Below are 17,466 nucleotides of genomic sequence, written 5' to 3' on the forward strand. Positions count from 1 at the left end.
AAAACCAATAGTAAAAGATTTTAGAGCCTTATAAATAGGAAGAAAACAAAAAAGAGGAAGTGGGACTGCTAATTCTTCTTCGAGTGATGTCCCGACGCCGCAAACCGGAGAGATTTTGCCAGCAGTAGCCCCCTCCGGAGGACCGCGCATACGCAGAAGTGCCTCGCGCCGTTCGCGCTCTTTTCTGCGTTGAGCGGTCCGACGCGCCAGTTCCTCCTAACTGTCCACGGTCGCAGACGGAGTTAGAACACGCTTCTCCCTTTCGGAGGAGAATCGAGATTATTATTATTAGTTCTCCTCCCAGTTAGCCCCTTCCCTCTATTGTTAGTTTTCTCTCTAGTTGTTTAAAAAAAAAAAAAAAAGTTAAAACAGTTCAAGTTAGAATTAACGGCCGTTGTTCGTAGGCCTCTCCGACCGGCCCCTCTAGTGCCGCCGTCATGCCTGGATCTCCGGGCTTCAAGAAGTGCGCCGACCCTATGCCGGCCTCGGACGGCCACTCCCGCTGCATCCGCTGTCTGGGAGAAGGCCACATCCCCCAAAAATGCAGTCACTGCTCTAAGCTGACCACTCGGGATAGGCGTGACAGAGAAACGGGCCTGAAGATGTTGCTTTTCAACAAAGCGCTCCAACCCCTGTCAACTGAGCAACGGGAGGCTTCAGTCCCACGTAAGTCTTGGGATGGAAAAAGCTCCACTCCCTCTAGGAGCGTAAGTGCAGGAGAAGCACGGAGCTCATCGGGCTTCCCTCCCAGACAGGGAGCGGATAAGGCACCTAAAGCCCGCAGCACATCGGCGCCTAGTCCCGCGCTCTCCGTACCACCGGCACCGGCAGTGCACCCGGAGTCGGCACAGTCATCTACGGCACCGAGCCTCCACGCAGCACCACTTGCCACCACAGCACCGTCCGTGGCACCGGGACCTCGACCGGCACCGTCGAAACACCTGCCGGCGAGGGAGGAGTCGGCACCAACGGCCGGCACCGCACCAACAGCTAAAACAGCACCGATAGCCTGCCCGGCGCCGAGGGGCAAGCCGGTGCCGAGAGATCAGGAGGCGCGCCGATCCGACCCAGCACCGAGAAAGCAATCGGCGCCCAGACCAACCCGGCCTCTTTCAAAGTGCGGGGAGCAACCTTACACGCCAGAGTGAACACCAGCACAGCTCTGTCGCACCAGCCTCTGCGGAGCCGGTTCCCGCGGCCCAACAAGTTGGCGCATCAGGAGAGAATACGGCACCGCCATCCCCAACCTCGGTGCCTAGGTCGCCACACCTTTTAGGGGATGTATCCGACTCTGTCTCCGTCATCTCGGTCTAGGGCAGCCCAGTCTCAATGGCTCCTCCACCTGAGAGTATTCCAACTAAGGCACAGAGGAAAACTCACCACGTCCGTACACCTTCCTCCAGCCCGGGCAGAGCAGTCTTCTCTCCTGAGCCATCTCTCTCACCTCGTCACAGGGGACGACATTACTACAGTCATTCTCCCTCTCGGCACTACCGGTGATCCTCGAGACGGTCCTTCTCACCACACTACCGCTATTCATACTATTCGAGGTCTCTATCTCACTATTCCTGTCGCTCACGATCTCCACGATCACCCTCCCGCGTGTATCATCACCATCGCAGGAGCGCCACCTCACGTTCACCCGGCTACTCGCACCATGATTATCACCATCGGCGAGACACCTGGCACTATCGTGACCGCTCACGCTCTCCCACAAGGCTCTCACAACCCTTGTCTCTGCAAGAGCGTCAATCATATTCTCCGCAGCCAGAAACCCAAGACTCCATCCCACCGGCGCAGCGCCCTCCAACGCCCACCGGCGACGCTTCACATGGAGGCGCCCCTCAATCCCCAGTGACAGACCAGCAACCTACAGGTTCCCCGACGGACCTCTCCTCCTCCCCCCCAGATGATGCGGTTTTTAATGATGAGCCCTCTCTGGTGGATGATTATAAACAATTTCATGAGCTTTTTGAAAGGGTTGCCTATTCCCAGAATCTACATACCTCGGAAGCACCCCAGAAGCAGCATGCGCTCCTCAGGAATCTTCAACAATCCAACAAGTCAAAGCTGGCCCTTCCTTTCAATGCAGCGATCCTCGAAATCTCCAACGACATCTGGCAGACGCCAGCATCCGTGCCTCCTACAAACAAGCGCGCGGATAGGAAATACTTTATTGATGCAAAGGATGCGGAATTTCTTTTCACCCATCCCGCCCCCAATTCCATCGTAGTTGAGGCTGCCCAACAAAAGGCGAAGTCTACACAATCTAGGAATTCGGCGGCGGACAAGGAAGCGAAGCGTCTGGACCTCCTCGGCAGGAAGGTCTATTCTTCTGCTATGGCCACCCTGAGAATGGCCAACTACTCTGCCCAGCTCGCTAACCACAATTTCGACAACTACTCTAAGTTGGCTCCCCTCATACATCATTTACCGGAGTCCAAGGGAAAGGTACTAAAATCTATCGTGCAGCAGGGGTACACAGCTGCCCGCACCGCTCTCCAGATCTCTCTTGATATTGCTGATTCCGCTTCCCGCACTACGGCAACGTTTATCGTCATGCGACGTGCCTCTTGGCTACACCTGGCATCAGTGCCCAAAGACCTACAACCCAAGGTGGAGGACCTCCCCTTTGACCGTGCCTCGTTGTTCGTGCAGAACACCGATCAGGTGTTCCATTCGGGAAAGGATTCCCGAACTACGTTGAGAACCCTTGGCATGTATACCCCGCCTTTCAGGCGCAAGAGAGCTTGGCCCCACAACAGGCAGAGGCCCTTCTCCTCCTATACTGCCCAACGCTTTAGACCATGTGAGCAACACAGGCAGAGGCAGCGCCCCCAGCGATGGCGCCAACAACCCAATAGGGCGCACAACCAACAACAACCTTGACAGCAGGTTTGACGCCCTTGTCGAGGGACTGCGCGCCATACCCCTGTTGGAGCCCTACCCGCAGGTAACCAAGTTATTCCATTATCGCCTGAGATCATACTACCGCTGTTGGTTCGCCATCACCACGGACCGTTGGATCAGGGAGATCATCACTTCTGGCCTCGCCATCCCCTTCACCACCCTCTCCCCCTCCAACCCTCCATCCCCGTCCCTTTTCAGGGACCCCTCTCACGACCTTCTACTGCGCCAGGAGGTCACGCGCCTACTTACTACCGGGGCAGTAGAGGAGGTTCCTTCCGACTTCAGAGGCAAAGGCTTCTACTCCCGGTATTTTCTCACGCGAAAGAAGTCCGGCGGCTGGAGACCAATTCTAGACCTTCATGGCCTCAACCGCTACCTGCGGAAGCAAAAATTCAAAATGGTTACCTTGGGCTCCATCATACCATCACTACATCAGGGGGATTGGTTCGCATCCCTTGATCTCCAAGATGCGTACTTTCATATCTCTGTCCATCTGGTCCACAGGAGATTTCTATGTTTTACCCTAGGCACCGACCACTACCAATATGCTGTACTTCCTTTCGGTCTTTCTGCGGCTCCCAGGGTATTCTCAAAGACCCTAGCAGTGGTAGCCGCATACCTCCGACGCACTGGCATCACCATCTTTCCCTATCTCGACGACTGTCTACTCAGGGCCCCTTCTATGCGACAGATTGAAACCGCAGTTACCGTTGCGAGAGGCATCTTCAAAACTCTAGGGCTGGTAATCAACCTACCAAAATCGTCTCTGATTCTGTCCCAGTCCATCGAGTTCATTGGGGCCAGGATAGATTCTATAACTACCAGGGCGTACTTACCCACGGACAGGGCCCACGCCATCCGAGACCTAGTGAATGTCCTGTGCACCACTCCAGCGGTCTCGTTCCTCACGTGCCTGAAGTTATTAGGCCACATGGCTTCTACAACTTACGTCGTTGCACATTCACGTCTCTGCATGCGGTGTCTGCAGCATTGGCTCCAGATGGTATACAATCCCGGCATCACCGATATACAGGCAGTCCCCGGGTTATGTACAAGATAGGGACTGTAGGTTTGTTTTTAAGTTGAATCTGTATGTAAGTCGGAACTGGCGTCCAGATTCAGCCGCTGCTGAAACTGATCAGTTTCAACAGCGGCTGAATCTGGACGCCAGTTCCGACTTACATACAGATTCAACTTAAGAACCCCAGGCATCCCCAAGTCAGCTGCTGCTGAAACTGATCAGCGGCTGATTCCAGGAAGCCCCGGGGCAGGGGCTTCCTGTAGTCAGCCACTGGTCAGTTTCAGCAGCGGCTGACTTGGGGACGCCTGGGGCAGAGCAGCTGGGGTGCTGCTGGGTTGGTCCAGTAGCGCCGCCGCTCCTCGGCGCTACTGGACCAACCCAGCAGCACCCAAGCTGCTCTGCCCCAGGCGTCCTGATTCAGCCGCTGCTGAATCTGACCAGCAGTGGCTGAATCAGGACGCCTGGGGCAGAACAGCTGGGGTGCTGCCCGGTTGGTCCAGTAGCGCCCAGAGCGGCGCTACAGGACCAACTGGCAGCGCCCTAGCTGCTGTACCACAGGTGTCTGGAGCAAAGCCACGGAGCACGGGGGCAGCGGGACAGCCCAGATGCGCCGTGGCTGTCCGCTGCCCGCGTGCTCCGCGGCTTTGCTCTGCTTTGCCCCCCCGTCCTCCTGGTCTGCAGACCAGGAGGACGGGGGGGGGGGGGGCAAAGCAGAGCCAAGCCACGGCGCGCACGATCAGCTGACAGCCCAGACGAGTCTGGGCTGTCAGCTGGCCGGGTGCTCCGGGGCTTGGCTCTGCTTTGCCCCCCCCCCTCCCCCTGGTCTGCAGACCAGGGGGAGGGGGCGGGGCAAAGCAGAGCCAAGCCTTGGAGCGCGTGGGCAGCGGACAGACTTGTCCGCTGCCCACGTGTTCCACCGCTTTGCTTCCTCTCCCTGGTCTGCTGGAGACCAGGGAGAGGAACCCGTTCGTAACTGCGGATCCGACATAAGTCGGATCCGCGTAACTCGGGGACTGCCTGTACACAAGTTGACATCCATCCCTGCTCGCGTCAAAGATTCACTGACGTGGTGGCTCGATCCGACCAAGGTGCTTGCGGGTGTCCCATTCCGCGCTCGAGCTCCATCTCTACAAATTACCACCGACGCGTACCTTGTGGGCTGGGGTGCTCACATGCTACAACATCAGGTCCAGGGTCTATGGTCTCACCAAGAAGCCCTACTCCACATAAACTTTCTAGAACTCATAGCAGTCTTCAACGCATGTCGTCACTTTGTTCATCACATCCAAGGCACCTCAGTACAGATCCTTACGGACAACATCTGCACCGTATACTATATCAATCGCCAGGGCGGAGCCAGATCCAGAACCCTATGTGCAGAATCAGTACGCCTTTGGAATTGGGCGATTTGCCACGGCGTTACACTCAAAGCTGCTTACCTTCCGGGCAAGAGCAATACCATCGTGGATACACTGAGCAGATCTTTCCACTCCCAGCACGAATGGGAGCTCCTCGACGAGGTAGTCTGCAGCCTCTTTCAACTATGGGGCCACCCGGAAGTGGACCTCTTTGCCATTTGAGACAACAAGAAATGCCGTTCTTACTGCTCGAGAGCTGGCATAGGCAACGGATCGATAGGAGATGCCTTTCTGCTTCATTGGGGGAAGTACCGTCTTCTATACGCCTTTCCCCCAATTCCCCTGATTCCTCGGGTGATAGGGAAGATACTGGCGGACGCAGCAACAGTAATCCTGGTGGCTCCCTTTTGGCCCCGTCAGACTTGGCTATCGCAACTTATGCACATGTTGATGTCTCAGCCTCTCCAATTTCCGCAGCGGCCCAACCTCCTCTCCCAGCAGCATGGCACCCTTCTCCACCCCAGTATCAACCAGCTGCACCTAACAGCCTGGCTCCTGACTGGCTCCAAGGACCGGAATTAACCTGTTCCCAAGCAGTCAGAGAAGTCCTCATACAAAGCAGGCGCCAATCCACCAGGAGATCTTACTTTTACAAGTGGCGACGCTTCCAGACGTGGTGCCACTCACAGGACACGGACCCTCTAAGGGCACCTACACAATCCATCCTGGACTATATGCTCCACTTACGCTCACAGAGCTTGGCGATAACTTCACTTAAGGTTCATTTGGCGGCAATCTCAGCCTTCCATTTTCCCGTAGACGGATCTTCTGTCTTCGTGCAGCCACTCGCAAAGAGGTTCATGAAAGGAATTACCAACTTTTACCCACCATACAGGCCCACTCCTGAGCCTTGGGACCTTACCTTTGTATTGGACACTCTTACTCAGCCACCATTTGAACCGCTGGCAACTTGTGACATGCAGACTCTCACCACTAAGGTCTCCTTTCTCCTGGCAATCACGTCAGCCCGCCGCGTTTCTGAACTCGCATCACTTTCCGCCGATCCTCCGTATACATTATTCACCCAACAGGGGGTCACATTACACTGTCACCCAGCCTTCTTGCCAAAAGTCAATTCACCATTCATCAATGAGCCCATGGTTTTTCCCATTTTCTTTCCGAAACCACACGCTAACCCCGAGGAGGCATGCTTGCACACACTAGACATCAGGAGAGCACTTGCATTCTACTTGGACAGAACGCGTTCTTTTCGAAAGTCCTCACGCCTACTACTATCTCTGGCAACCCACTCTAAAGGCCAACAGATCTCGCAGCGCATCTCCTCACATATTGTGAATTGCATCACTCGCTGTTACACCATCCACGGCAGGCCCCTGCCCTGTAGACCAAAAGCACACTCGACCAGGAGCATGTCCACTTCCATGGCATTCCTGAAGAACGTTCCCCTGCGAGACATATGCCGTGCGGCTATTTGGTCATCTTCGTCTACGTTCGCTAGGCATTATGCCCTGGATCGCTTCAGGGCTACAGACATAGCAGTCGCTCAAGCAGTTCTCTCTTCTGTGCACAGATAATTCCGAAGCACGGCGTCTCTCTTTGGGCTACTGCTTCCTACTCACCTTTAGTGGAGCACCCACGGGGACATCACTCGAAGAAGAAGAAATTGTTACTCACCTTGTGCAGTAACATCTGTTCTTCGAGATGTGTGTCCCCGTGGGTGCTCCACGACCCACCCTCCTCCCTGCTTCGGAACTCTTACGTTTATATTTTGCAGATGTTCCGGCTAGGAGGAACTGGCGCGTCGGACCGCTTAACGCAGAAAAGAGCGCGAACGGCGCGAGGCACTTCTGCGCATGTGCGGTCCTCCGGAGGGGGCTACTGCTGGCAAAAACTCTCTGGTTTGCGGCGTTGGGACGAGCCCGACACCGTTAGTGGAGCACACACGGGGGGGGACATCTTGAAGAACAGATGTTACTGCACAAGGTGAGTAACAATTTCTTACTAAGGATGGAGTGGAGGTTAAGGATAATCTAGGCATGGCCCAATATCTAAACAAATACTTTGCTTCAGTCTTTAATGAGGCTAATGAAGAGCTTAGGGATAATGGCAACATAACAAATGGGAATAAGGATATGGAGGTAGATATTACCAAATCTGAGGTAGAAGCCAAACTCAAACATCTTAATGGGAGTAAATCAGGGGGCCCAGATAATCTTCATCCAAGAATAGTAAAGGAACTGGCACATGAAATTGCAAGTCCATTAGCAAAAAATTTTAATGAATCTCTAAACTCAGGGCTTGTACCATTTGACCGGAGAATTGCTAATATAGTTCCGATTTTTAAGAAAGGGAAAAAAAGTGACCCGGGTAACTACAGGCCTGTTAGTTTGACATATGTAGTATGCAAGGTCTTGGAAAAAGTTTTGAAGGAGAAAGTAGTTAGGGACATTGAGGTTAATGACAGTTGGGACAAATTACAACATGGTTTTACAAAAGGTAGATCGTGCCAAACCAACCTGATCTCCTTCTTTGAGAAAGTAACAGATTTTTTAGATAAAGGAAATGCAGTGGATCTATTCTACCTCAATTTCAGTAAGGCATTTGATACAGTACCACATGGGGAATTATTGGTTAAATTGGAAAAGATGGGGATCAATATGAAAATTGAGAGATGGATAAGGAACTGGTTAAAAGGGAGACTACAGCGAGTCATACTGAAAGGTGAACTGTCAGGCTGGAGAGAGGTTACTAGCGGAGTTCCTCAGGGATCAGTTCTGGGACCATTATTATTTAATCTTTTTATTAGTGACCTCGGCACTAAAAGTGGGGGTGTGCTAATAAAGTTTGAAGATGACGCAAAGTTGGGAGGTATTGCCAATTCAGAAAAGGATCGGGATATCATACAGGAAGATCTGGATGATCTTGTAAAATGGAGTAATAGTAATAGGATGAAATTTAATAGTGAGAAGTGTAAGGTTATGCATTTAGGTATTAATAACAAGAATTTTAGTTATAAGCTGGGGACACATTGGTTGGAAGTAACGGAGGAGGAGAAGGACCTCGGAGTCCTGGTTGATCACAGGATGACTATGAGCCACCATTGTGACATGGCCGTGAAAAAGGCTAATACGGTCTTGGGATGTATTAGGCGAGGTATTTCCAGTAGGGATAAGGAGGTGTTAGTGCCGTTATACAAGGCATTGGTGAGACCTCATTTGGAATACTGTGTGCAGTTCTGGTCTCCCATGTTTAAGAAGGATGAATTCAAACTGGAACAGGTACAAAGAAGGGCCACTAGGATGATCCGAGGAATGGAAAACCTGTCTTATGAAAGGAGACTCAAGGAGCTTGGCTTGTTTATCTTAACCAAAAGAAGGCTGAGGGAGACATGATTGCTCTCTTTAAATATATTAGAGGGATAAATACCAGGGAGGGAGAGGAATTATTTAAGCTCAGTACCAATGTGGACACAAGAACAAATGGATATAAGCTGGCTAGTAGGAAGTTTAGACTCGAAATTAGGCGAAGGTTTCTAACCATTAGAGGAGTGAGGTTCTGGAACAGCCTTCCAAGGGAAGTAGTGGGGGCAAAAGACCTATCTGGCTTCCAGATAAAGCTAGATGGGTTTATGAAGGGGATGGTTTGATGAGATAACATGTTCTTGGCAATTAATTTACCTTTCACTATCAGTGGTAAATAGGCCAGTGGTGGGAAGATACGAGTTACTACAGAGAACTTTTTTCTGGATGTCTGGCTCCTGAGTCTTGCCCATGCTCAGTGTTCAGCTGATTGCCATATTTGGGGTCGGGAAGGAATTTTCCTCCAGGGTAGATTGGCAGAGACCCTGGAGGTTTTTCGCCTTCCTCTGTAGCATGGGGCACGGGTCACTAGCGGGAGGATTCTCTGCATCTTGGGGTCTTTGAACCATCGTTTCAAGGACTTCAATATCTGAGCTATAGGCGAGAGGATTATTCTAGGAGGGGTGGGTGAGATTCTGTGGCCTGCACTGTGCAGGGGGTCAGACTAGATGATCAAAATGGTCCCTTCTGACCTTAAAGTCTATGAGTCTATGAGGAATGGCTCTGACGAGGGCAGAGGCATCACTGCTCTGTGAGACAGTGGGCAGCGCTTATTGGGCAGGGACTGTAGTATCTAGACATCTCGGCTGTGTCTAGACTGGAAAGTTTTTCTGCAAAAGCAAGTGCTTTTGCGGAAAAACTTGCCAGCTGTCTACACTGGCCACTTGAATTTCCACAAGAACACTGCCGATCTCATGTAAGAAATCAGTGCTTCTTGCGGAAATACTGTGCTGCTCCTGTTCGGGCAAAAGTCCTTTTGTGCAAATGGGCCAGTGTAGACAGCTCAGATTTGTTTTGTGCAAAACCGTGTCTAGATTGGCACGGACGCTTTTCCGCAAAAAGTGCTTTTGAAGAAACACGTCCTGCCGATCTAGCCGCTCTTTTCCGCAAATGCTTTTAACGGAAAACTTTTCCATTAAAAGCATTTGTGGAAAATCCTGCCAGTCTAGACACAGCCCTCATGGTCTTCAATGCATTTATCCCTCCAGCCCCTCAGCACATGGGCTGGGGCTTAGAGAGGCTATGGGACTTGTACAAGGTATCACAGAGAGCAGGGATTTGAACCCAGGTCTCCCCCGTCCTAGGCTGGTGCCCTGACCATTGGGCTTTCCTTCCGTCCTTCCGCTTGTTGCCGCCATGGGGACTGTCCAGGGCCATGAGGCATTCCTTTGTGTGGGTGCTGCCTGCATGGGCCTGGACAGCTCCATGTCAGCTGGCAATACTACTCTCCTGTGACGGGCTTGATTAACTCCCTAACAAGAGATGTCAGATGGTCAGGCTTGGTCATTAGCCAAAGGTAAACACAACATCCTTGAGAACAGAAGGCATGGGGTACCAGCCAGCCTGGGGGCAGCAGTGTGGCGGGTCGTCCACTGCCTCACAATAGGAGCATCACTGTACTTCTGCTTGTCCCGCTCCGCCCGGCGCTTACCAGGGCGGGTGGGCAGGGCGGGGTGCTTGTCCCGCTCCGCCCGGCGCTTGCCAGGGAGGGTGGGCAGGGCGGGGTGCCTGTCCCGCTCCGCCCGGCGCTTGCCAGGGCGGGTGGGCAGGGCGGGGTGCTTGTCCCGCTCCGCCCGGCGCTTACCAGGGAGGGTGGGCAGGGCGGGGTGCTTGTCCCGCTCCGCCCGGCGCTTGCCAGGGAGGGTGGGCAGGGCGGGGTGCCTGTCCCGCTCCGCCCGGCGCTTACCAGGGAGGGTGGGCAGGGCGGGGTGCCTGTCCCGCTCCGCCCGGCGCTTACCAGGGAGGGTGGGCAGGGCGGGGTGCCTGTCCCGCTCCGCCCGGCGCTTACCAGGGAGGGTGGGCAGGGCGGGGTGCCTGTCCCGCTCCGCCCGGCGCTTACCAGGGCGGGTGGGCAGGGCGGGGTGCCTGTCCCGCTCCGCCCGGCGCTTACCAGGGCGGGTGGGCAGGGCGGGGTGCCTGTCCCGCTCCGCCCGGCGCTTACCAGGGAGGGTGGGCAGGGCGGGGTGCCTGTCCCTCTCCGCCCGGCGCTTGCCAGGGAGGGTGGGCAGGGCGGGGTGCCTGTCCCGCTCCGCCCGGCGCTTACCAGGGAGGGTGGGCAGGGCGGGGTGCCTGTCCCTCTCCGCCCGGCGCTTGCCAGGGAGGGTGGGCAGGGCGGGGTGCCTGTCCCGCTCCGCCCGGCGCTTACCAGGGAGGGTGGGCAGGGCGGGGTGCCTGTCCCGCTCCGCCCGGCGCTTACCAGGGAGGGTGGGCAGGGCGGGGTGCCTGTCCCGCTCCGCCCGGCGCTTGCCAGGGAGGGTGGGCAGGGCGGGGTGCCTGTCCCGCTCCGCCCGGCGCTTGCCAGGGAGGGTGGGCAGGGCGGGGTGCCTGTCCCGCTCCGCCCGGCGCTTGCCAGGGAGGGTGGGCAGGGCGGGGTGCCTGTCCCGCTCCGCCCGGCGCTTACCAGGGAGGGTGGGCAGGGCGGGGTGCCTGTCCCGCTCCGCCCGGCGCTTTCCAGGGAGGGTGGGCAGGGCGGGGTGCCTGTCCCGCTCCGCCCGGCGCTTACCAGGGAGGGTGGGCAGGGCGGGGTGCCTGTCCCGCTCCGCCCGGCGCTTACCAGGGAGGGTGGGCAGGGCGGGGTGCCTGTCCCGCTCCGCCCGGCGCTTGCCAGGGAGGGTGGGCAGGGCGGGGTGCCTGTCCCGCTCCGCCCGGCGCTTACCAGGGCGGGTGGGCAGGGCGGGGTGCCTGTCCCGCTCCGCCCGGCGCTTACCAGGGAGGGTGGGCAGGGCGGGGTGCCTGTCCCGCTCCGCCCGGCGCTTGCCAGGGAGGGTGGGCAGGGCGGGGTGCCTGTCCCGCTCCGCCCGGCGCTTGCCAGGGAGGGTGGGCGGGCAGGGCGGGGTGCTTGTCCCGCTCCGCCCGGCGCTTGCCAGGGAGGGTGGGCAGGGCGGGGTGCCTGTCCCGCTCCGCCCGGCGCTTACCAGGGCGGGTGGGCAGGGCGGGGTGCCTGTCCCGCTCCGCCCGGCGCTTGCCAGGGAGGGTGGGCAGGGCGGGGTGCCTGTCCCGCTCCGCCCGGCGCTTACCAGGGCGGGTGGGCAGGGCGGGGTGCCTGTCCCGCTCCGCCCGGCGCTTACCAGGGAGGGGGGGCAGGGCGGGGTGCCTGTCCCGCTCCGCCCGGCGCTTGCCAGGGAGGGTGGGCAGGGCGGGGTGCCTGTCCCGCTCCGCCCGGCGCTTGCCAGGGAGGGTGGGCAGGGCGGGGTGCCTGTCCCGCTCCGCCCTGCCTGGCGCGCCGACCTGGAAGCTGCTCCCCAGTCGCAGTGCCCACCGGAGAGCAAGGCGCCGGGAGGCCGCTGTGGACGTGGCTACACAGGGAGGCAGGGAACGGCTTGCAGAGCGGCTGCACGTTGTTTCCAGCAGACGGGGACTCTCGTTTTGGTGTCTGTGCCGGGCTCTGCTGACCCCTCCGTCCTAGGCTCAAAGCAGTCGGGGCACTTTTGGCCTGCTGGCTGGAGACGGCTGCCAGGCTCTGGGTCCTGCTAGTGCGCTCCTCTCTGTCCAGCGGTGTCAGTGTCCTTCCCCTCCGCAGGCCTTTGCATCCCTGCAGCACTGCTCTCCCCAGCCCTCCGCCGGGAGCTGATGTGTGAGCTGAGCCCTTTGCGGCGAGCGTGGAGCCTAATGCTTGAGCAGTGCGTCTGCCGCTGACGCACAGCCCTCCTGCCCTGCCCGCTGCAGCTGGCGCCAGGCGCCTCGCCAGACCACGGGGCTGACAGCAGCCTGGGAGGCAGCTGCGGGGGGTATCCAGGGCTGGAGGGGAGGAGCATTCAGGTGAGGTGTTGACGATCTCTTCCTGCCCCTGGCCAGGCTGTGGAATGGGGGGGCATTTGTGCTGCAGGCTTCCTTGGGCAGGTGGAGCTGCCATTCTCCAGTGAGGGTCCATGCCTGTTAATTCCTCTCCGTCTTTCCGCAGAACCGTCCATCCTGTCAGGGCTGCTGTGTCTGAAGGTGAGGAGCAGCCGGCCGGCTGGGGGCTTTGAAGAGGAACACTCCCGGATCTCCCTGGCTCACCGCCTGCCATTCGGTTCTGGGTGGCGTTCCGAGTCTGGCTGGGGCCACCATGGGGTTCCTCTGAGCCCCCGGAGCGAGCTTCAGGTGTGACTGGTGGTGCTGCTCCTCACGGACAATGTGGCTCATACTCCAGAGGAGCCTGTCCTTGTTCCCCGCTCTCCAAGTGCCTGAGCTGGCTGCAGGCCGGGACCTTTGCCTCGTGCTCTGGGTTCTGAGCCTGGCTGTTGTACAGATGGATGGCCAGCTCTACTCGCCGACTGTCAACACACACTATGGAAAGCTACGAGGGGTCCGGGTTCCACTGCCTAGTGAGATTCTGGGTCCCGTGGATCAGTACCTGGGGGTGCCGTATGCAGCCCCGCCCATTGGGGAAAAGAGGTTCATGCCCCCGGAGCCCCCCTCCTCTTGGTCTGGAATAAGGAATGCTACCCACTTCTCACCGGTCTGTCCTCAGAACATCCACAGTGCAGTCCCCGAGATCATGCTGCCCATCTGGTTCACCTCCAATTTGGACATAGTCGCCACGTACATCCAGGACCCCAACGAGGACTGCCTGTACCTCAACATTTACATTCCCACCGAGGATGGTGAGTGTGCCCAGGGGCAGGTGGAGACGGGCCTGCCCGGGTCGGGGTGTGCCAGAGTTCCTCTGCTCCGTCCCCCTGGATGTTGTGTTTGAAGCATGTGGTTGTGGCCCCTGCAGCATGCTGTCTGTCTGCGAAGAGCTTCGGCCACTCTGCTTGCCCTCTCCCCCTCTGTCTCCTGTGCTCTCTCTTCTCCCCGCCCCACACAGCTCGGCCCCTCCCCCGGGTCCCTCTGCGCTGCCCGACCTGAAAGGGCTTCTCTGACCACAGGCGCACAGTGACCAGCTGCTCTGGGCTCCCGAGGCGCCGAGGGCCAGGCGCTGTCTTGGGTTTGTCTCCCCTTGTCCCCCTGGTTCCTGCGCTAGTTCTGGGGCCTGGGCTGCTGCTGGCTAGGAGGAACACTCTCTTGCTGTGATGGGGGCCCAGCCATTCTTGCCTGGGAGGGCCCTGGAGAGCTGGTGCCGTGCTCTGCTGGGGGTCAGGCCACGTGGCAGCATGCCTGGCGCAATGCAGCTTGCAGGACCAGCCGGGGGCTGGAGAGCGGTGAGGCTGGGCGCCTCAGGGTGCCTCTTGTCTCCAATGGCTTTGTTCCTAGGGGATCCCGTCTGAACTGTAAGTAGCGGGGCGAGGGGGCTGCGCCCTGGCTCAGGCCTGTGGCAGCCTCGCCGCAAGGGGAGTCGTGGGTTCCCGGGCCCTGTGCCAGCTGCCAGAATCGCCCGAACACGAGCCCGGGATGAAAGAGAACTGGAGGGGCCGGCCTGCCATGCCCTGAGCAGTTTGGTGGCAAGACAGCTGCTCTGGAGCCTGGCAGCTCCTCTTCTCTTCCCGTGGGGTTCCCGGCTGCAGGGGACAGCACTACGACTTCCTTCCATCCCAGGACACTTGGCCCAGAGTTTTCCTCCCACAGCCAAGCTCCCCTCCCCCATCCCGCGGTCCCACGAGGGGTGGGGTGGGCAACGGGTTGTCATTGCATGCCCACTCCAGCCAGTGGAGCCTCCTGTTATTTTGGAGTCTTTTATTCATTTTACAGTAAAACGGATTTCCAAGGAATGCGCCCGAAAGCCCAACAAGAAAATGTGTAGGAAAGGAGGTATGTAGCAAGCCGGCCCTGGCCGAGAGGCACAGAGAGAGAGAGAGCGAGAAGGGGGCACTGTCCACTCTCCCCAGGCCTGCGGCCTATTTCGCCAGCCTTCCTCTCGTGCCAGGGGGCTGAGACAGCGTGCCCTCCGTGCAGCCTGCAGGCCCTCCCGCCCGCTGCCCCCTTCCCGGGCCAGGCCGGAGCCAGGTCTTCCCAAGCCTTTCAGAACAGCTCTTGTGCACGCTTGGCCAAGGCCAGCAGGCTCCCCTTGAGGGCAGCTGGGAAATGAGGAAGGTGCCCCGCAGTCACCCCACTCCTCCAGCAGGGCCCAGCTCCCCAGGCCTGTCGGCAGACGTGCAAGAATCCCCTGGGCGCATTTGTGTGAATGGGGCTCGCACACCCGCTGTGAACAGACCTGGGCATGTGACCTCGGCTGCAGTCCCTTCCTGTGTCTCCCCATGCCAGCATGGCAATTCTGCTGGCGCTCCCGGGCGCACACGCCTGCCTCTCCTGGCCCACCGGCCGCACGCCTGCGCTCCGTGCTCTGCAGCCTCTTCAGTAAGCCCCGGCACACCTGCAACGGCATCCTGCTTCCAGCCCCGCCCCACGAGGCAGAGTCGTGTGTGCTGGCCCCAATGGACGTCAGAGCTCGCTGGCCCTGGACTCCAGAGAGCGGCGCAGCGTGGGCACCCCCCTGTCCCGGCATATCCCGTCCAAGCCCTGCGGCCGCTGCTCCCAGGGCTCCCCCAAGGGGGGCAGCCAGGCTCTTCTGAAAGGCTACGTGTGGGTGAGAGAAGAAGCCCTCTGTGGCTGGCCTGCCCGGGGGCCTTGTCTGCGTTTCCCGTGGCGGCGGGGCTTGGCGCAGCACAGCGCAGCCTGGAGAGGCGATGAGAAGCCTCTTTCCTTCCAGAGCTTTCCCTGACTTCTGCTGTTTGGTTTCTTTGCTTTGCTTTCCCTGCTGCTGCCTGGCTACTCACACGCCATCTCTCTGTGAGTGCCACGCTGCCCGGACGTCTCCCCCCGCTGCCTGCCTCTGGAGGGGGCTCTTCCTGCACATGCTGGCCCTTCACGAACCCCTCCTCTCCTGGCCTGCCCCCGGTGCCAGGCTGCCCAGACCTGTCTTTGGGAGGGAGAGCAGCGTCAGCTGCTGGGTGGTGGGCAGGGGGCGCTGATCAGCGCATGCTGCCACTTTCGCCCATGGTAGGGAAGGGATTTCCGTGGCTTCTTCCCGGGTGCGTTCCGTCTGCGCAGCAGGGGCCTAGGGGCTGCGCCTCTCCTGTAGGACAGGCACGGGGCCCAGTACACATCTGCAATGATCCCCACCCAAGTGTCGCTAACAGGCGCGTTCGGCATTCTGGTTACGTCAGTCCTCTCGCGCACAGAGACGGAAGTGCACGGCCGTCTTGTAGGAAGAGCCATGCAGTGGTTCCTGTTTGCACTCCGGCTGTCAATGCCTGGGGCTAGCTGCACCATTCGGGGTGCTGTTACAGAAGTTACTGCTGTCCACCCAGCCTTATCGTCAGTAGGAGGAGGATTTTTGTCGTGTGAGGGAGTGGTAAACAGGACCGAAACCCCGGGGCAGGTTCCCAAGGGACCCTTCCGTGTCCTCTGTCTGACGGTAGGAAGGGTCGCTCTCCAGTGGGGTTTGGTTTTTATGATGTCCGTGTTAAGCTGTACCCTCTGGAGCCACCGGAGCTCCAGGACCCGTTCCCCATGCTCCTGGCCACATATTTCCCTGTGCACATGCATCCCAGTGTTCCCTGGAAAGGGGGTGCTTGGGCGGCCCCCAGGACAGATTCCAGTGTCGCCCAGCCAATTAGCAGGTGTTCCTACTGGTGGTGCACATCCACACGTGCCCCAGTGCACAGCACACACATGTATCCCTGCACAGATGGAAACAGCGAGAAGGCTCATTGCTGCACACCCCGCTGTGCACACACCTCAGCTGCCCTGCTCAGCACAGGGGTCTTCAGGAGCAGCAGCGCACTGGAGCCTTTCTCCCCACGACTCCCACTTTGAACACGGTGCCGTCTCCACTACAGCCCACTCGCCGCAGAGAGCTCATTCTGCCCTTCCTACTGGCTTTCATTCAGGCTCGACTCCTGCTGTGTGCACCACACTCTACTCGCTGCTTCTGCCCTGTGGGCTCTCCGCCTCCACCACACCCGATTGCCCCTGGGAGCCTGAGCCCAGCACGGCCCCTGAGCGGCTGGGACCCTTGAGAAGGAAGGCCTGGCTGTCCCATAGGCTTGGTGCGGTTAGAACTGGGATATTAGGGCTCCCGCACCATTCTACCAGCACAGCCTTTGGGTGGACAGTTTGACCAATAGCAAGGCGCCTTATGCCGTCGCTAAGGCCCTACCAAATTCATGGTCCTTTTGAGTCCGTTTCATGGTTCTAGGATTTTAAAAATTGTGAATTTCATGCATTCAGCTATTTACATCTGCAATGTCCCAGGGTGCAATGGTAGGGCCTTGGCCCCAAAAGGAGGTGTGGTGGAGGGTGCAGTGCTGCGTCCCCTATTTCTGTACCGCTGCTGGTGTGGGGTGGCTGCTGGGGAGGAACCCAGCTCTGAAGGCAGCACCCTGCTAGAAGCAGCACAGAAGGGTGGGTGGCCTGGTCTCCTATAGAATCCTAGCACACTAGAACTGGCAGGGACCGTAAGAGGTCAAGTCCAGTCCCCTGCCCACATGGCAGGACCAAGACTATCTAGATCATCCCTGCCGGGTGTCTGCCTAACCTGCTTTTAACTATCTCCAGCGATGGGGATTCCACAACCTCCCTGGGCAATTTATTCCAGTGTTTAACCACCCTGACAGGCAGGAACTTTTTCCTAATGTCCAACCTAAACCTCCCTTGCTGCAGTTTAAGCCCATCGCTGCTTGTCCTGTCATCGGAGGCCAAGGAGAACAATTTT

The 17,466-nt window shown here is 58.2% G+C and overlaps 1 protein-coding gene across 4 annotated transcripts in view; it reads left to right on the forward strand.

Annotated features, from left to right (window-relative positions):
- Window positions 1-17,466, forward strand: part of NLGN3 (neuroligin 3) — a 124,170-nt gene that overhangs the window by 34,856 nt on the left and 71,848 nt on the right. For 3 of the 4 annotated variants that reach the window (XM_075915671.1, XM_075915672.1, XM_075915673.1), the window contains exon 2: window positions 12,790-13,474. In XM_075915671.1, coding sequence (XP_075771786.1) covers window positions 13,003-13,474 — 472 coding nt within the window. In that variant the 5' untranslated portion in view covers window positions 12,790-13,002. Of the gene's footprint in view, window positions 1-12,789; window positions 13,475-14,501; window positions 14,562-17,466 lie in introns of all 4 variants that reach the window. The other variant, XM_075915670.1, reaches the window with a different exon arrangement.

This window comes from Pelodiscus sinensis, unplaced genomic scaffold, assembly GCF_049634645.1.
Source record: "Pelodiscus sinensis isolate JC-2024 unplaced genomic scaffold, ASM4963464v1 ctg151, whole genome shotgun sequence".
In the NCBI taxonomy this organism is placed as follows: Eukaryota; Metazoa; Chordata; order Testudines; family Trionychidae; genus Pelodiscus; species Pelodiscus sinensis.